Source organism: Heterocephalus glaber, unplaced genomic scaffold (genome assembly GCF_053883595.1).
Source record: "Heterocephalus glaber isolate CG9 unplaced genomic scaffold, H.glaber_assembly_v1.0 deba00001444, whole genome shotgun sequence".
Taxonomy (NCBI): domain Eukaryota; kingdom Metazoa; phylum Chordata; class Mammalia; order Rodentia; family Bathyergidae; genus Heterocephalus; species Heterocephalus glaber.
In genome coordinates this window covers 12,022,963-12,047,926 of record NW_028258297.1, presented here as the reverse complement: position 1 = coordinate 12,047,926, position 24,964 = coordinate 12,022,963, and the positions used below count along the sequence as shown (strand labels likewise).

The window sequence follows — 24,964 nt, the reverse complement described above, 5'->3', positions numbered from 1 at the left end:
AAATAAAAATCCTTAAAATTTGGTAACATACAGGTATATGATTTAGGTTAATATGTGCTTCTGTGTGTATCTCTTGGGTTTACATGGCTTGAAAATAAGTTAATTTAGGTTGGTTAGCAAAACAAAAGTAAGACGTCTTTAAAATATTAGCATATTTTGCTTAAATTATTAGTCAATCAGGGTAATATTTGTCTTTGTTACAAAAAAGACACAATGTCCATTTGAGACAGGAAAGGTAGAGCGTGGCTAAAACTGGCTGGAAAAGGAGGCGGGACAAGATCCCCGAACACATGCACAGAACAGTTTCCAAAGGCTCCTGAAAGGATGACCTAGGCCTGACTAAGCCTAAAGAGTGGGTGATACAAAAAGGACAGTCCACACTGAGGTTTTGCCACTGTGTTCTCTCTTGCATGGTGACCCACCCTCAACCTGTAGGGTGAGTCGTTTACTTGGCCCAAACTCACTCTGCAGAGCCTGTTTCTTTTCCTACTTTTAATAAAACTTAACTATCATTTGTGCTTGTATTGACCAATTCTTTGCTTAGGACAGAAAAAACCCAGAAACCACCTCCAGAAGGAGACTCCAGCACCCCAAAACTCAGTAACACATTGTTTCTATATTTCAAACACAAAAACATTTAGGGTTCTTTTCTTTGGTTAAAAATTACATATAGCTTAAATTTCTTTTCTTTGGTTAAAAATTACATATAGCTTAAAATGTTAACTATATTAATCTAATATCTTAGTTCTCATAAATAATCTAGGCTGGGTCTGGGGATTTAGCTCAGTGGCACCAAGCCTGCCTCTCAAGCACAAGGTCCTGAGTTCCATCCCTGATACCAAAAAATAAATAAATAAAATAATAATAATCTAGGCTAATTGTTCAAATGAATTAATAAATGTAAATGGAATTAAGTCTTATGCATCCGAATCATTAGCCATGTGTACCAGGTTCATGATTCCACAAAAACCTAGGAATGAAGTTGCAAACCGAAGGAGGGAGTTTTTATTAGAAATAAGGAGAATAGCTCTTGAATTTTCAGGAGGGGTCCCAAATGCGGCAGCTACATGCCCCTCCCTCCACCATCCAGAGCTAACTATAGATAAACAGCCCAGAAATTGCTCAATTGTTTAGTGGCTCTGTCATAGGTGGCTGTCTAGATTTAAAATGATGAATTGGAACTCAGGGTTTTTTGAGGGTTTTGTTTTTTGTTTTTTTGCGGCAGGGTCTCCCTTTGTAGTTCAAGCGGGCCCAAATTTACTATGTAGCCCAGGCTGGCCTCAAACACTCAGCAATCCTCCTGCCTCAGTGCTGGGATCACAGGTGTGCGCCACCATGCCCGAAATGTGTTTGTTTGGGTTTTTTTGGTACGGAGTATGGACCTCAGGACCTTGCATTTTCGAGGCAGGTGCAGTGCCACTGAGCTAAATCCTTGGCCTGCTGGGCATGTTTTTAACCAAGTTCTTCAGCATGTTGGGTTTACAGGAAACTACAATCTTAGAAAAACTTGGTTAATTTGCATTATAATTTCCTTGAAATTCAGGAAAATTACTAGGGAGTGGCTGCACCTCCCTTTACTGGGGAGTGGGCTGCATTCCAAGAAGCTTGAGTTCATTCTTTGTCCAAAGTTTTGGTTCACTGTCTACTCTGAATATTATCATTATGGCTGTTCACTGTACTCTATGTCAGAGTCTTCCACTAGCTAGCTGCCTTACTCATAAAATAACTAAAACTATTTTCTAGAATACTAATGCCACTGGGCTAAGTCTGAGGGTCCCTGATGAGACAGGAAGTTAGGATATGGCTAAATCTTTCAGGGAAAGGAGGCATGACAAAATTCCAGAACACATGCTCAGAACAGGTCTCAGAACCCTGCATGTGGACTTTTCGAGAAAACTCAAACAGGTTTTTGATAGGATAACCTGGATGTGATGTCAGGGTGGGAAATATAAAAAAAGAGGCAGTTGCCATTAAATGTTCCCTATTATGCCTCTTCACCATAGCCCACCCTACACTCCAGGGCATATTTTTATTTTTTCCTCCCTTTTTATTTGACCCAAACTCACTCTGCAGAGCCTGTCTCCTGCCCCTTACCAGTCTGCCTTTTTTCCTACCTTTAACAAATGTGAAACCTCGCCACCCTTTGTTTATGCTTGTTTTGTTCAATTCTTTGTTCAGGACAGAAAGGACCTAGAAGCCACCTCTAAAAGACAACTCTAGCACCCCCAGTGAAAGGGAACTTTTAGGCAGATGAATATATTTCTAACAAAAATAACTAAATTGGAATTGGACAACTATGAGTTAACTGTGTTATTAAGCAACTGTGGGTTAACTAGATAACTATGCTTTTTGTAGAATGTACACAAGTAGCCATGACAACTTCTGTAATTTGTCACCACAGGAGTGTAACAAACTCAGAAAGTCCTGCTAGAACTCTTTGCTCTACCCCGCCCCCCAACCCAGCTGCTCTGCTTTGTGTAAACTCTGCTTCTGCTTCTGTACCTCCTGCTTGCAATTCTATAAAACTGCTAGCCAGCAGATATTCTGGGCCTGACTTCTTTGGGAGCGATCCCAGTCAGGTCCCTCAATGTAATAAAAGAGTTGCACACTGCCTTCTGCCTCCCTGGTTGTCTTCCTTTCTTGATTCAGTTTGCTACAGCACCAGAATCTGGTAACACTGAGGCTAAAATCAAGAACTAACACATCTTTTAAAACTAAGTTTGCAGGCTCACTGGCTCCTGTCACAGAAAAAGAATTTTTCAGGACATATCAGTGGGAGACATGAGAATTTATTAGACAGATACAGAGATACAGGACACATTCAAGAGGGTAGTGCCGGTGCTCAGACACATGAGGAAAATACAGTTGGGAACTGGAGATGTTTTATGTGTTTTGGGTGGTAGAAATCTGTGGAATTTGATAATCTACAATCTTAGGCTTGTCTAGTGAGTGGGGAGAGAATGGCCACCCATAGTGAGATAATGGTCCATTCATAGGGGAAATCCTAGCTGCCTGAATGTTTTAAGTAAGTTGGGTGTGATTAAAAGTTTAAAAGTAGGGCCGGGGATTTAGTTCAGTGGTTTTGCCACCTGCTGCTAGAGGGCAAGGACCCAAGTTCGATCCCTGATACCAAAAAAAAGAAGTAAAAGTTTTCTATGTTGAAAGCAGTATCTTAAGATATTAAAATGCTCTTTTTCATACTTACAGAAGCTAAACTAAAACAAAGCTTTTTTTGTTTTTACCAATACAATTTCTTGTGTTTTTCTGCTGCTAGGCTTTTTTAACATTTTGAGACAGGGCCTTGTTACATAGTTCACGCTGGCCTTGAACTCGCTATATAACCCAGGCTGACCTCAAACTCACAGTGACCCTCCTTCCTCAGCCTCTGAGTGCTGGGATTACAGATGTGCACCACAGCACCTGGCATGCTCTTAGGCTTTTGATTACTTTTAAAATCTGATTTTAAGAGTTAAGTTTTATTTAAATGGTTGACTGTTTTAAAATCTTTGCAGCGATTAGTTTATAATTGGTTAAATATCTTAGGGACTATATGTGTGTACATATGAGGATAAAATATACTGCCAGTATGAGCTTATCTAAGTTAAAAATAACGATCTCATTTGAGGCCAGCCTGGGCTACACAGTGAGTTCAGGGCCTGCCTGAACTACAAAGAGAAACCTTGCCTCAAAAAAATCAAAAATCCATAAAACCAAAAAAAAAGCTCTCTTTTATACTATATTACATCTGACACAAACATAGAAATTTCACTGTAATTTAAAGAGATAAAGAAAATGTAATGGTCTTGTGATCTTGGCACAGTAAGATCAAAATTATTATTCTAAAATGGTACCATAGAACCTACTGTATTTAGTTGGCATATGAGTAAGGCATCTAGCTAGGCGAAGGGCCAGAGATAGTGGAGCTTTCAACCATATTAAAGTGAATTAAAATAAGGATAGTAAACTAGGACTGGGACCAGGAATGAACATTCCTCAGGCAACAAGGAATGTAGCCCCTCCCTTTTACAGTAGACCACCACCTACTAAGTTCCTGAGTTCGAGGAATTTAAAATGCAATTAACTTCTTCTATAACATGGAATGCAGCCCACCCCTTCCTAAAGAGTCATGCCCTCCTAAATTCCTGAGCTCTAAGGAAGTTATAATGCAAAATAACCAGTTTTCTTTCCAAAATCTCAGTTTACTGCAAACACCATGTAAAACAACTAGGGCAGGGAGCATGGATTCCCATTGGTCATTTTTTAACTTCAGAGACACTCATGATAGTGTCCACTAAACAATTAAGTAATTCTGTGCCTTGTCTACCTATTTGTGATTCTAAATTGAAGTGACATGTGGCAATCCTGTCAGGACCCCACCTGAAATTCAGAAGAATTTTTCTTCCTTATTTCCAATTAAACTTTATTAACCTCCTTCTTTTGTTCCTGACTACATTCTTCAGTGTTTTATGAAACCACAAGCCCAGGGAACAGGGTAACACTATGTTTGCTCTTGTTACTTTGATTTTACATGTTTCCTGTAAAAGTTCATGACTGCTACCTGTTACGTAGCTATCTTTGATTCTACAAGAATGTGAATTCTAACAGTCTAAAATAAACAGTATGTGTAGGCCATCACCTGCTTTTATTTTAAAGTGCCCTGATGTCCAAAAAAGGTTATAATAATTTAGATTAAGACCTGCTGCTCCCACTTCAAGACTAGTATAACTGACCTTCTGGATAGTCAACAACTGAATTTTAGAGACCACAGCTAAACAAGATAAAAGGGGTAAACCAACAGATTTGTCCCTTGCTCTCCAAGGTCAGCCAGTACCTAGGACAGGACAGGACCCTTCAGAAAAGGTCCTGCAACCCAAGTAAGTCAGCAACCTCCTGAGCAGGGTATTGCTGGACCCAGGGGACAGGAGTCAACCAATGTATAGTCTACAAAAAGGAGGGTCACTAACAAGGGAAATGTTTCCTATGCTTCCAAGAGAAGCCATATGGTTAAGCAAGACTGTGATCCATTCTAGCAGATAACAGACCTGATAGAGGAGAAAACTAGAGGAGCTAAGGGCACTCCACACAGCCCAAAAGTAACCCCTGAAGAGTTGAATGGATCTTCCCAAATAAATATAGATACATTTTAATTAATACAGATTTTCCTTTGACTTGGTCTTAAGCACAGAGCAGGAAAGTATAACTGAGACAGGAAGATGCAGCATGTCTAAAACTGGTTGGGAAAGGAGGTGTGATGAAACCCCTGAACACTTACACAGAACTATTCCCAAAGCCCTGCAGGTGGGATTCTCAGGAGAACTTGAGCAGGTTTTTGATAGGATGACCAGGACGTGACACTGGCATGGAGAATATAAAAAGGGACTATCGCTATCAAGTGTTTGTTATTGTAGGTTTGCTATTGTGTCTCTTCATGGTAGTCCACTCTACACTATAAGGTGTATTTTGTTTTTCTCCTTTTTCCTACTTTTACGTGGCCCAAACTCACACTGCTGAGCCTTTTCTTTTAAGCTAAAGATCACCTCTAAAAGGAGACTCCAGCATCCCAAAGCCCAGTAACACACCCAAAAAGTAAACTAATAGTAATATAAACAGAGCTATACTATATACAAAAGAATTTTCAAACAGATATCCAGTCACACCTGTAACATTTTAATCGACAGCCATAAAGAGTCTAAACTCTCAGCCCCATTAGCCTTTCCAAAATGTGTCCTTCAGCCTGCTGTAGTGTATTCTCAAGTATCCCTTGGGTAAAAATTTGGATTTTTCTTTCTACGTAGGTCTGCCTATAAGATAAAAATGCCAATACAGTCTACCTACTAGACATTAGTGCTTTTGTAGTGAAAATTAACTCTCTGTTTATGTGCTTCAGGTTTATATGTTTGTCATCTAGAGCCAGTCACCCTGAAGAACTTTAAATCTACAAAGTAGATGCCAATCCCACATCATTATATCCAAATGACATATATAGAATCCTTATTCTTCCTTATCTAAAGCTAAAGGCCTGATGAAGTCCTCTTGTCAACACTGCAACTGTAAATGTAATACTTTCAAGCACAATAAAGGTGCTTAAGGAAAATGTGCAAAATGCTCAATAATCCAAGAAAAAGACATTCTCTAGATAATTGCATTTGCTGCCTAGACCTTTGTTCCATATCCTCAAACCCTCATAAAAATCCCAACCTCTCACCCTGACTGCTCAATCTCTGGCTTGGAGACTTGCCCACTGTTGCCCTGGGCAGCAAACTATACCCAAAATAAACTCTTATCTTTTCTCCGTTCCTTGTCCATTGGTAAATTCTTTTACCAGCCCACTCAGGAACCTACCCAAGCCTTCTCCCATGGGACACTGCCTTTCCCCAAATCAACAAATACCTCTTCCTCCCCAGAGTGGGGGACGGGCTGGTCATAGCCCTGTGGCTCTCAGTGGCCTCCTGGACATCACTAACCACTTGTTATGTGCCTGTCATACAGCTGGGAAGGAGAAAGGGAGACTTAGGCCTCTGGCTTTTTTGTTTGTTTTGTTTTACATAATAAGGCTCAACCTAAGTGTAATTTATCACTGAGGTACATCCGTAGTCCTTTTTAAAATTATTTCTCCTTTTGAGACAGGGTCTCCCAAAATTGCCCAAGCTGGCTTCACACTCACAATGCTCCTCCTCGGGCTCCCAGTCCAACTCCCTCAGGCAGTTGGGACTGCATCTATGCAGCACAGAGCCCTGAGTCTGCTCTCCCACTTTCCTGTGCATCTCCTGGAGAAAAGCAAAACAGAAAGTAGAAAGCACAGCCATTTCTCAACAAGCCTGGTCTTGCTGGAAACCACACGTACCTGCTGTCCTGTGTCTGCAGCAGCCAGCCAGACCCGATTTAGCAATCTATTTCTGTCTGTGCTGCCAGGCCCTCTAGGTTTTCCCCTGGGTAAGGGCCAAGACTGCCCACCTGCTTTGGTCTCAGTCCCTGAGCAGCCAGCTACTTACAGCCTCCTGGCCTGCTGGACACCACACCGTCTGAGAGGTGAGGACAGAAACAAGTGTCTTCTTCTCTCTCTCTGGGGAAGAAGAAGGAGAGACAGCAGCAGGTAGGGGCGGGAGGGCTGCTGCTGGGCTCCAGAAGATGAGGTGCCCAAAGGTTGACTCCAGGTGCCTCATTCAGAAAATAGAATTGTCCTCAGGGAAATGGGGCTCAAACCCCAGGCACTCCAAGACTCTGTGAGCTTGGGAAGGGTCTCAGTCCTGCTCCTTATGTAGGAATCCTGGCAGGAACATCACCCTTTCCCATGCCTCTCTTGGGAGAAGATTTTTTTGCTTACAATTTTTTTTTCCTTTGCAGAAAACATTTTTGATTCTGTCAATAATTGTGAAGACACAGAAACTGTGTAACAGTTTTCCTGGTTATTTCATAGAAACAAGCAGAGAAACTTTTATCAGTGGGTTAAATTTCTAGACAGAGCAGAACTGGCGAGTGGTAGAGAGAGGCTTTGAATCCACTTCACTGTGCTCTGCCTAGGCTAATGAGAAGGTCTGTTTTGCCCTGCTGGGAGGTCTGACAGCCACTCTTCCCACCCAGGACACCTGGCCAGTCTGAACATGGAGAAGAGCAGAGACACCCCTCTGAATGTTGCAACAACAGAGACATCTCCAGTCCGCCGGTATGGTCACAGCTCCTATTCATCCAGCTCACGACCAGGTAAAGCAGAATATAGTGATGCCTTTGTACTGGTAGGAGAAAAAGTGAAAGGCGAATGGACTTAGAGGTAAAAAAAATAGAAGGATTGAGTAGGGGGATGCTACACAGTGGTAGACCGGTAGCCTAGCACCCACAAGGCCCAGAGTTCCATCACACACACACACACACACACACATTGGAACATACAAAGACATGCCAGTCATATTTTACAATTTTCTTTGGGCTCCAAGATGTGATTCCAGGTTGTTCCAGAGCCACACACTCTTCCAAGTCGTACTGCTTTCTCCTCTTACTGAGCTCTACCTGTTGGATGCTCCAGGGCTCAGGCCTTGGTCTGCTTTTTGCTGCTAATATTCCTCTTCACTGAGGGCTCTCAACTGGTCCACGACTTTAACTGCTTCCTGTACTGACAGCTGTAGAGTTCAATCCACAGCAGAATGGGACTCATCTACTCACTGCCTACTCCACATCACCCAGATTTCTGTCAGACTCAATGCACCCCATGCAAAGTGCTATCAGAGCCCATGTTACACACAACCTGCTTAAGAGATCCTCGGGCCTTCCCATCCCAGTACACGGATCCTCACTGTGACAGATTTTTGGGCCCCAGAACTTGAAGATGTTCTTGAATCTTCCTCTTACACCCCCTATCCACTGGGGAAATCTATGTGTTCCTTAATGCCCTGCCTGTCACTATGGCCACCTAGTCCAAGCTGCTACCTCACTTGCTCCAATGACTCCCATATTCCAAACTGGTGCCCTTGCTTCCTCACTTGCAATTCTGAAATAAGAAGAACTATACACATTGGTCTCTGTCCCAGGTTCCTGACATTGAGCTTCTGACACCCTTACAGACAGAGGCACTATAATGTCATTTTATTCTAATATTTGATCTTTGATCCCAGTTTTCAACAACGCTTCAGATATTTATAATTCCTATGCAATAGAAGAATCTGGCACAGAGCTCTTTTTCTCTCGGAATTTCCTGAAATAAAAGAATTCAGTTCTGACACTATCTTCCTCATCCACATGACTATCCTTCTGCACACACCAGTCACACCTGCACAATTCTTGGATGTGAGAGGTGGGAGCATCTTTTATCCCAGTGAGGCAGCTCTGTGTTGAATTCCTGGCTTGGAGGCTCATAACCCCGAAGGACCAAGCCACAATTTGAAGCTTGGAACTTTCAGCTCCCCCAGAGCTCCCCTCATTCTCTGGCAATTGGAGAGGGGCTAAAGAGGGAACTGATGACTACTGCTGCCGGTGTAATACCGCCTCCACAAAAATCTCTAAATTCAGGGGGTTGGAGAGCTTGCAGACAGCTGAGCACAAGGACATCCCCGGAGGGTGGAACGCAAGGGTGCACTGTGCCCTGTGCACCTCTCCGTGAGCTGTTCATCTGTATCCTTTCTCATTTCCCCCATAGCAAATGACTATACCTAAGCAGAGTGTTCCCCTTAGATCTGTGACCTGTTGTAGCGAATTAATCAAAATGAAAGGGGGTGGGGGGTAGGAAATCCTAATTTGTAGGCTGTTGGTCAGATGTTCCAGAGGCCTGGATGTCCCACTGGCCTTTGCTGTGGGGGGATGTGGGAAATTGTAGAATTTAGTTATCTAGTTGTAAGAATAGATCACAAGAAGTTTGGGATCAGAGGACCACGACCCAATGACTCTATGGGTGGTGAGAGAGATACGACTCACTATGCACATCTGTGATGTTTGTGGTGGGCCGGTGGGCTTGATTTCAGCTGAAGTCGTCCTGCTCTTTTGATACTATCTGATAAGAAGAGGGCTGCGGTGTGCTCTTTGATGTACAGGATTGGTGAACAGAAATGGGGGACTTGTGAATTCCCTGTAGCTTTTATGAGTCACTTAAAGTCACTTGTCACCAGAGGTTAAAATCAGAAAGACGATAGCCAGAATAAGTAAGCTGCTTTCCTACATGTATAAAAGCCTTACTTCTTCCCTGTGTGATTGTTGAACAGTGTCAGAGGAAATAAACTGCTGCTCATCCCCCAGGCTGCCTTCTTTTCTTTCTTTAAAGGTTGGTGCTCCCTGGGGTCTCAGGTCTCCCTTTAGAGATAGATCACCAACAGGGGGAGTTTTTCAGGACTGAACCCTTAGCCTGTGGGACTTGGTGCTATCTCCAAGTAGATAGTGTCAGAATTGAGTTGTGAGAGGACAATCAGTTGATGTTTGTTGAGTTGGTTGTCAGTGAAGAAAAGTCCTCAGTATCAATTTAGTCATAGAAACGCAGGGTGTGATCACAACATATCGGTCATAGAAATCTGTGACCACAGCGCACGCTGAATATTTAAAACACCCCCCCCCTTCAGACACACCTCTCAGGGAGACCCAGTGTGTGCCTGCAGCCTAACTCAGACTGTCTGCCTCGTCCAAGTCCCTCCACACACCACTCGCACGTGCACACCTCTCGGACATGGGACAGACTATGGGTTGATGTTCCCCACCGCCTCCCCCTCAGGTTCTATAGTTGCAAGAGTGGCTCTCACAGCTCCAGGAAGCGCTTCATTCATGTTCTCTAGAACTTCTGTGCACTTTCTGGGGTGCTGTTGTCCAGGTGCTGCCACCTTTCACCTGCTCTGAGACTCTCCTGCCCTTGGTTCTTTTGGGATTTCCATGGAGGAATCACTGCATAGGCATGATTCAGGTAGTGTCAGCCCCCAGTGATTAAGTCAGTCTTCAGCCCCTCCCCAGTTCCTGAAGTGATGCGCAGGGATGAAATTCCAGTCGGGGTTGGTTTCCCAGGCAACAGCCCCTTTCTTACCATCCTTAGGGACTTTGCAAAAGTCACTTCATTAACAGAAACAGGGTGTTGAGGAAAGGAGCTTCTTGGGAATAATGACACACCTTCCCTGTTAGTTCCCTTATCATTTAGGAAATTCAGTGTGTTCTATAAGCTCTTTGCCATGAACTTGTAGAAGGATCAAATATATAGTTCTCTTTCTCAAAATGCAATACTTCAAATTTGATTTCAGAAAAATATGTCTTTATTTTTTTATTCTAGAATAGGGTGACACTTCAATCCATAAATTCAAGCAACTATTCCAATGAGCTGAGCACAGGAGGTGAGTTGTATAGACAGAGAAGGGCTGAAGGAAGCAGAAACGAAGCACAGAGAGCAATGGATCATTTCCCAATCACTTTTCTTGTAGGACAAGACAGGGAGACTGAACAACTGGAAAACAACCAATTAACATATGATGACTTTTTAACTTGGCTGTTGTCTCTCTCTCCTGACTTCCCTGAAGATCAGGTGACAGCTTGGGTTCAGTTGGAAACGTTAGTATGAGTGATTCCATGTTGGCTTTTAGTCTGGTCTGTTGGAGCTCAGTGCAGGAGATTAGTGCAAAACTAGGGCCCCTTGTAATTTTTATTTAAGAGTATAGATCACAAAGTCAGAAATAATGTGTCCTTGAGAATGTGATTTGCATATCAATAGAAGGATAAGTAACCCATTTGTATTATATTTATTAAATGCTACACGGAAAAAAATTTAAAGCTTTTAATAGTAACAAGAACATGGATGAATTTCACAGACGTTATCTTGTCTGTGAGGTAAAAATGCCAAGGAAATTATTCCATTTATATAAAGTTCAAGAATAAGCAAAGGTTATAGAAGTCAGAGCTATGGTTACCTGTCAGGTAGGGTGAATATTACTGGGACAGAGGAGGTGAATCCTGAGCTGCATGGAAATTATTGTATCTAAAATTGTCCCCTCTTATCTCTACTTTTGCTTTTGTGGTTCCATTTGCCCATGGTGAATTTTGTCCCAAAAATATTAAATGGAAATTTCCAGAAATAATTAAAAATTTTTAAAAAATGTGCACTGTTCTGAGTAGTCTGATGAAAATTGTACTGTCCTGCTCCATTCCGCTGAGAACATGAATCAACCCTTTATCCAGTGTTTCCACTGCTACCTGCTACCTGCCCATTAGTTACATAGTATAAGAGAGAATACATATAGTTTGTTACTGCCCTCATTATTAGCATCTCAAAATCTTAAGGGAGAGACTATTGTATCTGTTTCTTCTCATTTGTTCTCAGCTCAAAATAACTTTCATGCCAAAGTGGTGTATTTGGAGGTGGCCTATTCTGCTATCTACCAAAATATAAATGTTAAAACATTTGAGCTCACTAACTCATCATATACCACTTAAATAAGCTATACCTCAATGTGAATTTTTTTTTTTGTACTGGGGATCGAACTTGGGACCTTGTGCTTTTGAGGCAGGCGGCAGCACCACTGAGCTAAATCCCCGGGCCTCAACATGAAATTTTAAAACAATCTTTGGCAAATAATTAGTGCATTATGTGTATCATGATTTCTACATAAGTGAAAATCCTCTCTACACTTGGACTTAATGAGATTTTTATGACATGTAAGTAACTGTTTTCTATGTTTTCAACTAGAAAACCATGTGATTCCTGGGGACATGGATTTGACGTTTGAGAGTCAGCCAGACTATGAAGATGGGTAAGAAAGTGAAACCAGTGTTGGTTTGCAAAGGTAAACCCAGAGCTCTGTCCTTGGGAAAAGGCTACTGACATCCTTATGAGTGGTAATAAATATGTCCCAGTAGGATTAGCAGTGAAGCACTCCCTGACTTTTCACTGGTCTCTGTTATACACATTAAGATAGGTTCTTCTAGGAAAACTATCCCATGAGACCTAACCTAATGATGTGGAGCACAAATCAAGATTTAGTGATGTGCGTGTTATTGCATGCGTGACATAAATTGCCTACTCTGTAGCCTCTCATTGTGAGACCCAGGAAGTCACAGGAATCCCTTTTGGTTCACATACCACTAAAGAAACTCTTTAGCTTTCACAAATCAATTTAAGGATAGTAGTTTATTAATCAGCAGATGAATCATCACTAGCATGCAATACATGTGGGCAAGCAACAAGGGGATTGCTAATGTGAACTTAATGTGCAGCAATTAATAGAATTAGATTGAGGTCTTATGTCAAGCAGGGAGACATGGATGCCCAGTATAAGAGGTCCTGGGGCACAGATGTTCACATTTAAGATATCTGATTTCATTAAGAAACCTATAAAGCCAAGCTTCTATTAGCTACGAACCACATTTTTTAAAAGTCTTAGAGTGAATGCACAGGGGCATAGTTGATGTTTGCAGTGACACTGCCACTTGCTCTTTCTCTCTGGTCTTTTCACACCTGGAGGTAACAGAAGAATCAGGCTGGGCCAGACTGTGACATCTGTAAAGCTTAGAGCTCCTCACAGCGTCATCTCCTTTCCTTCACACATCCCTTCCCCACTACAACCCCAGAGACCTTCTGCTCTGTGAATTGATTTACTTCTGCTCATGAAGTGATGATTAGGACCACATTTGTTATTTTGTTAAACTGGAATGTTTTCATGGTAGTGTGTTTTATTTTTAACCCTTTCCTTGAGGAAATGTGTGTGTGTGTGTGTGTGCGTGTAAGAGTGATGGATAGATTTATATATACATCAGTACTCAGTATTTTGGATTCCATTTCTGTAACCCCACAGTAGATCAGGTTCTATGCCATCAGGCCCACGATGGCTGCATTTATACAAATATGTTGACTTTCTTTTCCTCATCATCATCCCCAAAACAGTCAGTATAACAACTACTTACATGGAATTTACATTGTTTTGGCTTTATCAGTTATCTAGACATGATTTATACAGCAGAATATGCATAGCTTATAAACAACACTATGTTTTATCATGTAAAGGACTGAAGCGACTACAGATTTTGGTATTTGCAGGGCATCCTGAACACTATCCTCAGGGACACTGAGACACAACTGTACTTCTTTGAAGGACCCTGATATTGATATGGAAGAAATATTACTCTCAACCTGTTAAATGCCAAATGTGCCAAGGTTGGGATCCCACAACATCAAGGAATGAAGTTGAGAACCAAAGGAAGAAGTTAGGAGAGCTTTATTGGAAATAAGTAGAGATGAATAGCTCCTGGGACCTTGTGCATTATTTCCAGGAGAGGTCTCAAATGAGGTTGCCACCAAGACCCTTTTTCAATAATTTATTTTTATTTTATTTTTTAATGGTAGCAAAATTTTATTAAGGGTAGGAAAAGAAACAGGCTATACAGAGCAAGTTTGGGCCAAGTAAAAGTAGAAAAATAAGTACACCCATGGCCACCATTCAAGAGTGAACACAGTGGCAAAAACTCAATATAGACTGTCCTTTTTGTATCATCCAATCCTCAGGTTGATGTTAGGTCTAGGCCATCCTATGGAAAACCTTGTGAAGTTCTCAAGAGAAGTCCATGTGCAGCATTTTAAGAACTGTTCTGTGCATGTGTCCAGGGATTTTGTAATTAACAGGTCACACCCACTACCCCAGCCAATTTTGCCACTCTAATCTGTCTCATTTCCCCTAGAGAGACATATATTCCCATAATTCTTTATGGGGTTCTGAGGGAGTGGAGGTCTCTGTCTTCTATAGCTTCTTCCAGATAGAAGGGGCCACAGACCCTATCTACTGGGGGTTATGTGCCATCCAATTACCTTCTGGTATTGTGACTCATTGGCTGGGTTGAAGAAAAAAAACCTAGAGCAATGCTGGAGTCATGGTTTCTGAAGGGGAGCCTCAGGTCTTCCAGAGGTTCTCAGGAATAGCTTCTTAGTCCTGTGAAAATTCTAGTGACAATTTCCCATGGAGGATTTTTATGTCTTGTCACTATGTTCCCTGAGGAGGTACCAGAATGTTTCCTCAGGAATGGGGAATAAGGCTAGGGTATTGAGGAGCAGTAGAATCACCCTTCTTGCTTCCCTATCAGCCTTTTGATTTCCCAAGGAGACTTTAAACATGTCTCTTTTGGATCCCTTGCAGTGAATGACAGAGACCTGCTTGGGAAGGTAGACTACCTCTAACAGTTGTAGAATTTGCTTCTTTTTTCTAGATTGCTGCATGAGCATGTAGTACCAGGAAGGCATATTTGGAGTCTGCATATTTAACTTCTTGCCTTTTCCTAATATCAGTGCCCAAATAAAAGCTATGAGCTCAGCTGTTTGAGCAAAGTTCCCTGGGGGAAGTTGGCCTCAATGACCTGTTGTGAACTGAAAACTACATAATTCCTTCAGTGAACCACACTTCTTCAAGGTCTTGGAGGAGCAGATCCCTGATGTCCTGTCTGCTTCTATAGATGTGGGTGATCTCTTGTTCACAAGAGTAGTTAACTTTTGGGGCTGTAGACATCACAGAGGCAGGATTAAGAGTAGTATAAGGGTTTGTTTTTTTTTTTTAACAACTTCAGGGGCGTCTAAGAGCATGGTCTGATATTTGACAAACCACTCCCCTGTTATCCACAAGTAACTTTTCATCTCAAGAATTGCTCTGACCCGATAGGGAATAAGGACTTCTAGTTTCTGTCCTAAAGACTTTGGGCTAAGGCATACAAAGCAATTTCTCTCTTTTCTCATGTGTAGAGGAAGAAAGGTTTTCTTAATTCAGGTATTCCATTGGGCCATTCATCAGGATCCATCTGTTTGCTAATTAGGTCATGGAAACCTGGTGTAATCCCAACAGATAAAATCCATTTTGGTTTTTCATAGAATTTGAGAATATCCCCCAATTTTGTTAGTAAATCTCTCTCTAACAAGGAAATAGGACACTGTGAAAAAATTAGAAACTCTTGATTAAACATTTGGCCTTCAAAGTGACACATCAGAGCAGGAGTAAAGAATTTCTAACTAGAGGTCCCCTGTCTTTTACTTTTCTCATTGCTGAGACAAAATGCCTGACCCCCAAAACTAAAGGAGGAAAGATTTATTTAGCTCACAGTTTGTAGAGGTTTTAGTCTAAATAGGCTGGCTCCAAGGCAGGGTGGCATCACAGAAAAGAAACAGTTCATGGTGGGCCAAAGGTAGCAAAACAATAAGGGATCTTAGCAGCTTCTTTCTGCTCCTTTAATATTCTCTCTAAGCTACCAGGATTAGGGCAGTTCCACACCAATCAATGTACTGATTTAGTAATCAGACACCCTTAATCCCAGCATCACACAGTCTAGATTCAGCCACCTCTGAAAAGCCCTACCTATGACCACATAAGGATTTGAGGGAACATCTAGACACAAACCATAACATTCCACCCATGGCCCCTCAAAGAGTCATATACATTCCTTTGTGTAAAAGGCATTTAGTCCATTTCTTTTCTTTTCTTTTTTTTTTTTTTTTTGGTACTGAAGATCGAACCCAGGTCCTCAGCTTGTGAGGAAGGTGGTGGAACCACTGAGCTAAATCCCCAGCCCATTTAGTCCATTTCTAAGAGTTGCCAAAGTCCTAACATTTTCAGCATTGCTGAAAAGTCTAAGTCCCCAAGTCTCCTCTGAGATTTAAGATAAACTCTTAGCTGTGAGCCCCTGTACAAATGAAAAGAAAATTAAACATTTCCAACATACAATGGCATAAGATAGACATTACCATTCCAAAAGGTACAAATAAAGGGATACAAAAGAATGGGACTAAAGCAAGACCAAAATACACAGGGGAATAAGTCCTATAATTCCATGTGCAGCATCTGATGCAATCTATGGCAAGATGTAAACTCCAACGAGCTTGGGTGGCTCTGCCCATACAACACTTCTGGTGGTGGTAGCTCCCATAGCTTCTTTCTTGGGTCAGCTCTCCTCCCTTTTTGCAGTTTTCTCCAGATGATCCACATTCCTGGATTCTCCAAATTTCTGGGGTCTCCAATGCACCTTTGGCTTCACACTCACAGCTTCACACATTGCTCTTTCAGGGGCATACTTCCTGGCATCCCAGACCTTCTTTGAAATCTGGGTGGAAGCCTTCCTGATCCTACAACTCTTGCATTCTTCATGCACCTAAAACCAGCACCACATGGATAATGCCAAGGTTGGCCACCATTTAGAGCAGTAGCCAGGCTTCCTTTTCTTTTGGGTGTAGGGGTCAAGTGCCTGAATCACTGAGCACTCTGAACCAAATCCTGAGGAACAAATTCTCTAGGCCACTACCATCCTGGAACATGGTGCTCTGGAGCGCTCTTTTCAAATCAAATTCTTTCACCTTTGCAACTCTGAGGCTGGAAAGGCTGACGTCCTACTGGTTCATGTGATGCCCTTGGGCCATCTTTTCTGTTGTCTTCTTCTGAAACACTTGGCTTTTCCTTGCTAGCCTTTTCAGTGATGAATTTTTCCTCCATTCCATCTTTACAGGCCCCAACTTTATTGGAGCTTTCTTTCTAGCCAAACTTACAATATTTTGTTTTGTTTTGTTTTGGGGCACCAGGGATCAACCTCAGGACCTTGAGTTTGCAAGGCAGGCACGGTGCAACTGAGCTAAATCCTTGGCCCCAAACTCACAATATTTTGAATTATTCTTGAATTATTCTGCTGAGCTCTTTGGTTTTTTGTTTGTTTGTTTGTTTGTTTGTGTTTTTTATTGCAGTGGAGATTGAACTCAGGACCTTGCACTTGCAAGGCAGGCACAGTGCCACTGAGCTAAATCCCAGCCTGGGCTCTTTGTTCTTGATTCTCAACATAAATCTGGCTAAAACCACCCAACACTAACCAGGCCACTGCCTCAACATTAGATTGCCTTGAAATTTCTTTTGCAAGATTAATTAGTACACTACCCTTAATCTTAGTCTGCTGGGGTGGTGCCAGACCAATCAATGGACTGGCTTAATAATCATACACCCTTAATCCCAGCATCACACACTCTAGATTCAGCCACTTCTGAAAAGGCCCACCTATGACCACATGAGGCATTGTAGGAACATCTAGACACAAATTATAACATCTCCTCAATCCCAATTATGGCTGTTGATCTAGAGGTGAGTTTTGCAGAGAAGTAAGTCAAAACAGAATGAAGTAATTGAATTGGCTCACCCATGGAATCAAGTGTTACCCAGGGTTCCTTATAGGAGATGGTAATATCCACAGACAGGGGCATTGTAGGTTCCACTGAATCTCTTCAGGGCAGGAAATGATGGTTTTGAGTGGTCTAGCCCATGTCTGGGAGCAGGGACTGTCAACCCTTCAGTGCCATGAGTCAGGCACATTGGCTGCCTCATACTCAGAGTGGACTCCAGGTAATGGCTTGGTACAGTTGTATACTCAATGTCCAGTTTTCTTCCACTTAAAACAGGAACCTCAGTGGTCCTTGGGCTTTCGCTTAGGTTACCTTGGTGAGTGTAAAGCACTGTCAATTGTGACAGCTATAGTTTCAGCTTTTCTCTTTAAGCCTCCTCCAGCCTGATTGTTGAACACAGAAAAGGCCATGTCCAGAAATAGAGTCATAGATGTCTGGGGTCCCATCTGAAGTTTCTTTATTAAACAGAGGGGGCAGACCCATATATCCCTGGCAGGTGGGGATCCAATAATAGGTTTGTCTCTCTTCCCCAGGGGCCAATACCATAGTTTATGGGGTTTTCCTGAGGTAAAGGGCCACAACAGCCTGAATATCAGGGATTTTATTCCACCTTCTATGTTTTAAACAGAAATGATTTAACTGAAAAATAGTCTCCTAGTTTGAATTGTCATCCCGTACCCATGTCTTGTCATTTCCTAGTTCATATTGAACTCAAACTGTATTGCAATAGTAGATAAGCTATCCCTTTTTATTGTTTTAATTGACAGGGTTTAACCTTTCCCAATGATCAAGGGTATGACCTAGTTGTAAAATCAGTGAAATCCTGGGCATAGTTCATGAGTTTTCCCATGGCTGATCTTGGGGCCTATGGAAAGAGACAATTTCATCTTGGATCCTTAAGATAGCATGTCATGCAGAGGGAGGAGATTTGATGAGCCCAAAAAACATTCCTTGTGAAACTCAAGTATTTAGTAGACAGATATCTCTGTCTGAAGTGCTGGCATCTTTCATAGAAGTATAGAAGAAAAGCCCTGCTAAGGGCTTTATGTCTATCTTTGGAGCCCCATTAATTCCTTACGGAGAGGAGTTGAGCCACCTGATGGTTCTACCTAGTCTTTTCAAACTCCCATGAGATCAGGATGGAGCCTCTCCCTGCTGAGACCCCGTAGCCCCATTGAGCCACTTTTTGGCTCTGCTTAAGCAAGGTGGAGTCACTTGAGTAACAATACTTCTTGCTTTAACCTCAATAGTAAAAACTTTTGTACTTTAAGACACTAGAGAAACCTCTTTTTAAGAAAAAAATCTTTTAAAATCCTAAGAAGGAGGATAATTCTACCTTTGACTCACAGTCAATTGAGTTAAACTTTATGGGCTGTTCTTTTGTTCTGCTCAGGCAATCAGGCATATGTTTCTAAATTACCTGCATTTTGTTAGCAGAAACAAGAAAGGGATGTAGAAAAACAAACATCCCAGTGGCTGACCCAAAATGGTGCCCAGTCACGTGACAAGGCAAGATGGCAACCCAGACTAAGATAGCACTCTGAAAAAGAAAAGAACAACTAGGGGAAAGGCACAGATGGGACTTTGAGCTCAAAAGAAGTAAACTGGGGTAGGTGGCTACTCAGGCAAGCTACCAATTTACCAACAGCTATTCTTTTCCCCGAAAGAATGAGAAAGTTCAGCAAAGTGTCACAGAGAACAGAAACATGATGTCAAAAAGACACACTAAACTCACATGGTGGCTAAATGATCTGTTCTGCAACTGGCTTAATAACAGGCTCTCTGGCTGTTCTTAATGACTCTTATCTGCATTGAGTGACCAAAAATGGGAAAAAGAAAGAAAAGCGGAGATAAACTTCAAGCAGGCCCATAGCTGGAAGAAAACCACAGAGGCCAAGCACCCTATGATAGGAAAAGGAAGAAATAGTTTCCAGTGTCACAAGAAGAGTCTCCTGAGTCCCCCAGCCTAGGGGAGAGAGACAGGGAAAGAAGAAAGAAAGACCTTTGTGACATGTTAGAGAGAAACTGTAAAAAAAAAAAGTCCCCAAAGGGCCTTACCTGCTCTCCTGGCTGGCTAAGCCAAATACGTTAACAGGTTTTGGGGTGCTGGAGTCTCCTTCAAGAAGTGGTTTCTAGGTTCTTTCTCCCCTGAGCAAATAATTGGTCAAGATAAGCACAAATGGTAGCAAAGTTTTATTGAAGATAAGAAAAGAAACAGGATCTTCAGAGCAAGTCTAGGCCAAGTAAAAGTAGGAAAAATAAGTACACTGTACAGCATGAGGGTGGCTCACCATGCGAGAGAAAACACAGCAGCCTCAGGGATAATTTATTCAGCAAAGCCACAATATTGGTACAATGTGGCTCATACTGCCATCGACCTATAAGATCACAAGTATAGCTGCTTAGCTAATATTGACCCAATAGAGAAATGAGTCATGTAGCAAGGGTACATGGTAAGAGTATACAAGGCATTTTTGGGAAAGGATGGGTCCAGATGTTCTGGTCACCCACCCACCTAGACAGTGATGCTTGTGTAGATTACTGGACCAGGTGGTGCTAATTACAATATAATCTCAACTTATTCTTTATCCCTTAGGGATACATGTAGGCCTGGCTATTGCATCTTTATCTAGAGGCCTGTCCTTCTTTAGATGTACTTCCAGCCACAATTCTGATATGTTCATATTACTGTTGACATCCTTGAGAGCCCAGTCCCTCCCTGACTGTTTATTTATATCTAGCTAACTTAGCTGCCTGTAATGATATCAGCAGGCAGATGAGAGGAACAGCAGAAAGCACTGGGCTCCACAGGGCCCTGCACTTCTATCAGAGCTCCATAGTGAACTCACCTGTCCATTTGGGTGGGCCTTTGCTTTTTGGGTTTCTCCCCTGAAAATGAAAAGGTGACTCAGAACCTCTCCAGGGCCATTTAGGTTCTTGTCTGCTCCTGAAACTCTGGGATACCTGTGTGTCACCAGTGCCCACTGCTCAGCCTGCAGGAAATAAATGTCACTCAACAGGGAAATGTCCCCAAAGGAAGAAGCTTTGTTCTTCCAGACACTGCTATCCTGTGAAGGTGAAGCTCAACTAAGCTAACAAAGACCCATTAATACTGTGTCCTAAGAAAATCTAGGGGAGAGAGGGCCTGGCCCTGTACCCCAGTTTCTTCCACAAGGGACCAATTCCACTTGTGGTGCCACAGAGAGGTGGCCAAGTGCCCAGGAGAATCTAGAACATTGGTCAGCATTCATCTTGACCTCTGAGTGTACAGCTCCCCAGAGGAAAGAGGGCATGGCCATAGGAGCCAATGCCAAGTTAAAGTGGAGAAAGTTTTACACAATTTGACCCTGTCCTCCCTCTGAGTCACTTCTACATACAGGACTCCCTGGCCCTGCCCAACACCTGGCCTTGTCTTCCTGCTCTGTTTGCCAGATGTGTCCCTTAACTGGCCTCACATTCTTTATCTTGTGCAGGATCCTAGCATCACTTCCCTCCTGCAGAAAGTGTTCTTGTTGCTCTGGGCAAGCTTGAACATGTCTTCATGGCTCTCAGGACAAATCTGCCTGCCCAGTCTGTTCAGCCAGTGCTGAGATTTCTCCCAGTGTCCTGTCTACAACCCCCAAATACACCCTTGTCTATTCATTGAAACAGAGGTTTCCTCCAAAGCTTGAACTTCTCAGCGACCTTATGGGACTTTTCAGGGGACATTTTAAGGAAATGCTGAAAGGTTTAATGTTGGAACTAAGAGAACAACCAGAAGCCACATGGTTCAGTTGAAGAGTTGGACTTCCCATCTGGAAATCTGAAGCCAAATAGTTCTTTCACTCATTCCCACAGGGAGGAAGAGGATGCACCTCCAGAGGCAGATGTAGGACAAGATGGAGAACTGTCTGCCGAAGAAATAATTTTTTTGGAAATGTTTCCTGGGTGGAAAAAACAGCAAGAAAAGTTGATCGCAACACTTCATGCCTTTGCAAAGGATGCTGATAAAATCTCCAGAAAATTCACTGAGAAAAATGTGTTGAACAAATCTGTCACTGTTGTTGCTGAATTGGTGAGCATTGTGGGTTTAGCCCTAGCTTCAGCAAGTGGAGGAATAGGCCTGCCACTCGCAGTTTTTGGCCAAAGTGTGTCAGTGTTAGCTGCTTTCCATAGTATTCTGACAAAGTTGAGAGAAAACTCTCGCAATGAAAAACTCCTTGGTCGGGCAAACAGCAAAGTGCCTAACCCTGATGAAGAGTTTGAGGACCCTGGTGGAAAGAAGACAGCCTATATCACGGCTGCTGGCCAGGCTATGTACAAGTGTGGTAGAGCCTGGGATGTTATCAGCAAACACACCCATACCCTTTTTCCTAGCAAGGCCCTGTCACACGTGGCACAGAGGTCCTTAACAACATCAGTACTGCCCATTGAAAAAGCAGTTGGCATCTATGGCGGTCCCTCAGCTTTCATGTCTCTTGCTGGGGATGTATACAGTCTCTGGGATAACTGGAAGAAACTGAAGAATAAAGAAAAGGCTGAGCTTGCAGAAGATTTAAGAGCTCAGGCTGAGGAGCTGAAAGAGGAGCTGACACAGAGGACCAAACGCTATAACACACTGAAAAAAAAGGTGAGGTCAAGATTTTGGAAGTAGGGTAAGAGGGGATCCTCTAACTGGGACCTGAAGGAGCCAAGATTGACAGGAAGAGGTGAGAGGAGCCAGTGTGTGTGGTGTAAAATGTGCATGGATGAGCTCCAGTACATAGCATTAGGTGGCCCTAGAAGTACTAATAGTGAAGGACACTATAGGGCTGAGAGTGCTATCGTGGTCAGGCCTGATCACATCTCCTGCTCCTTCCTCAAGGTACCTTCAAGCCTACGTACTGGAAAGAGGCTCTTCCAGAATTTACAGAGGAAGTCACTGGGCCTTAGCCAGTGCTCTGACCTGCACTGTGCCTCCTCTCATTCCTGGGTCAAAGCCTTGACATTGTGTGACTGTGTTAGGAGGTGGGGCCTCTGGGAGGTAATTAGTGTTTGCAGTTCATAATGGCGGAGCCCACATTAGACAAGACTGATGTACATAACAGTGCATACAGACATTTAAGAGGCCTCCTCATACCCCCATGGGTCCACCCAGAGCAAAAGCCATGTCAGGAAACAGTGAGAAGCAGACATCTCCAAGCCCACAAGAAGAAAAGCCCTGTCTGGAAGCAAACAGACTGGCACCTTGGCTTGGCTTTTCACCTGCAGAAGTGTGAGAAAATGAGTCTGTTCTGTCAGCCACTCTATCTGAGCCTTTCCGTATGGAAGCCCAAGATGATCAAGGGAGGGAGTTTGTGTGGCTGGCCAAGTATCTTAGACTGTTCAGTCTGGTACAACAAATTACTTTTAACCAGGTCATCTGTGAATAGCAGATATTTATTCCTTACAATTCTGGAGATTGGCAAACCCACAGTCAATGCACCAGCAGCACCAGGCTCCAAGGGAGGGGAGGGCTTCCTCTCTTCTCCAAGAAGGTGCTATCTTGTGGCATCCTCATCTGGAGGAGAGGGAGACAAGCTCCCTGGGACCTAATCCTGATCATAAAGGATCCACCTTCATGCCTTAATCACTTCCCAAATTCCTTACCTCCTAAGTCATCACCCTGGGGATTAGGTTTTGACCTATGAATTTAGGCAGACATTAATATTCAGACTTAGCATTAAGTTCCTAAAGCTAGGTTTGGTGCACTCAGGACTCAGCCTGCCATTGTCACTGGTGTTTATCTGCCACTCAGTGACACATCTCGATCTTTGGGGCTTCTCTGGGACAGATAATCTTTTCATGTCTTTCTTTTTAAAAATTAACTGGCATACATTAATTGTACTATGTTCATTTTTTCCCCTCTAGAAAGAGTTAAGAGAAAAACGTCTTAGGAGGTCATCTTTGAAGGAAGCCAAGAAGACTCAAACTCAGCCTCCATCCAGGAGTGGGAAAGCAGGATCCTGGGGTTCAAGAAAAATGAACACAAACACCTCTGAGATGAATTAAAGGGTCCAGAGCAGGAGCAGCACTGCTGGCTGACGAGATGGAAGGAGATTCACCAACTGGGAGGTCCTTTAGACTTGGCAAGGGAGAGTTCAACTTAAGAGAGCACTGCCAGCCTGCCAGGTCCACTGTCTCTCCTTACTCCCTATCATTTTAGCGTGGTTTCCAGCCACCAATCCCTTTTAGACTAGTGATGTTTTCTGCAAGCCTTTTATAGTAAGTGATAGTAATAAGATGGAAGGTTCAGGAAAAGGTCTTTTCACGTTCTGCTCCATAGGGACATACTGGCCTCTCTGCTACCTTCCTACCTATTCTGTGGAAACCACTGGCTCATGACCAGGTTTGCTCACTGTTACTAGACTGTTACTAGAACCATCCCAGCCAAATCCAGTGGGAAGCAGAGTAGCCCAGCAGCCACTCTGTTCCCCCAGGACCCAAGTCCTCGGCCCTGCTTAGGAACCTCACCCTTATACAGGACTTCTGCACGCCCTGTTTACCTCCATTAGAAATATTTTTCCTGGGCAGGGGATTTAGCTCAGTGGTTCCACTGCCTGCCTTGCAAGAGCCAGGTCCCAAGTTTGATCCCCAGTGCAAAAAAAAAAAGAAAGAAAGAAAGAAATATTTTTCCTCTAAGAAATGGAGCTATTAGAGATGCGGGAGAAGGAAAGGGGAATGGGAAAAAAATGATGAAAATAAAGCTTTTGCGAATGTGAAGAGGATCACCCATTGCAAGGAGCAGGGAGGGAGGGGAAGGACAAGAGTTAAAATAAAAAAACAGCAAGCAATAGAGAAAAGAATTAAGATCTATTATTACCAACTCCCCACAATAATTATAATCATTATGTACTGCAAACATGTACTAATAAAAAGAAATAAAAAGAAAAAATTTTTCTCATTAATACTTCAGCTGCTATTGTGAAAGTCATGCATGACAATTACACTTTTAAAAGTATGGGAATAACACAGCAACCCAGGATGACAATGGTTTGTATTTTTGCATAGAATTTTCTTCTGTTCTCTTTCTTACTTTGGGGGTTGTCTTAGTCACTTTGTTATTATCATTGGAACCCAATACTCAACAACCCCAATTTAAAGGAAGAAAGGATATTTTGGCTCATGTTTTTAGTCCATAGTTTGCTGACTCCATGGCAGGAAGGCACGGTGGAAAGGCCTGGGTGCAGGAAAGCTGTTTACATTATTACAGTCATGAAGCAGAGAGAGTGAAGAGAGAAGTCGAGCTGGGAGAAATAACTTTCCAGGTAATACCCACATTGACCCACTTCTTCAGAGCAGTCCCTTCCTTCTAACAGCCAATCAACTAGAACACTCCCATAATCCAATCACCTTTCAAAAGCCCCACATATGGGTGCATTAGGTTTTGCA

General features: G+C 42.7%; 1 protein-coding gene across 4 annotated transcripts; it reads left to right on the top strand.

Annotated features, from left to right (window-relative positions):
* The first annotated feature begins 6,650 nt into the window (after window positions 1–6,650).
* Window positions 6,651–24,480, top strand: LOC101712835 (apolipoprotein L6-like). Of its 4 annotated transcripts, none has more exons than XM_004845723.4 (5): window positions 6,651–7,029; window positions 7,582–7,701; window positions 12,137–12,200; window positions 21,413–22,184; window positions 23,444–24,480. In XM_004845723.4, exons 1-5 carry the CDS (start codon window positions 6,666–6,668, stop codon window positions 23,582–23,584), a joined length of 1,461 nt encoding a protein of 486 aa, XP_004845780.2. In that variant the 5' UTR covers window positions 6,651–6,665; the 3' UTR covers window positions 23,585–24,480. The 4 variants fall into 4 exon arrangements, with proteins under 4 accessions (XP_004845780.2, XP_087070106.1, XP_087070105.1 ...); XM_087213980.1 differs by having other exon boundaries at window positions 6,895–7,029; window positions 7,522–7,701; XM_087213979.1 differs by having other exon boundaries at window positions 6,931–7,093.
* The last annotated feature ends 484 nt before the right edge of the window (window positions 24,481–24,964 follow it).

Bases quoted from the DNA above. Each gene is read 5' to 3' on its own strand.
- LOC101712835 (XM_004845723.4), top strand. From the start codon at position 6,666: ATGCTCCTCCTCGGGCTCCCAGTCCAACTCCCTCAGGCAGTTGGGACT. The intron at 12,201-21,412 runs GTAAGAAAGTGA...TCATTCCCACAG, and splicing joins CAGCCAGACTATGAAGATGG to GGAGGAAGAGGATGCACCTC. The intron at 22,185-23,443 runs GTGAGGTCAAGA...TTTCCCCTCTAG, and splicing joins ATAACACACTGAAAAAAAAG to AAAGAGTTAAGAGAAAAACG.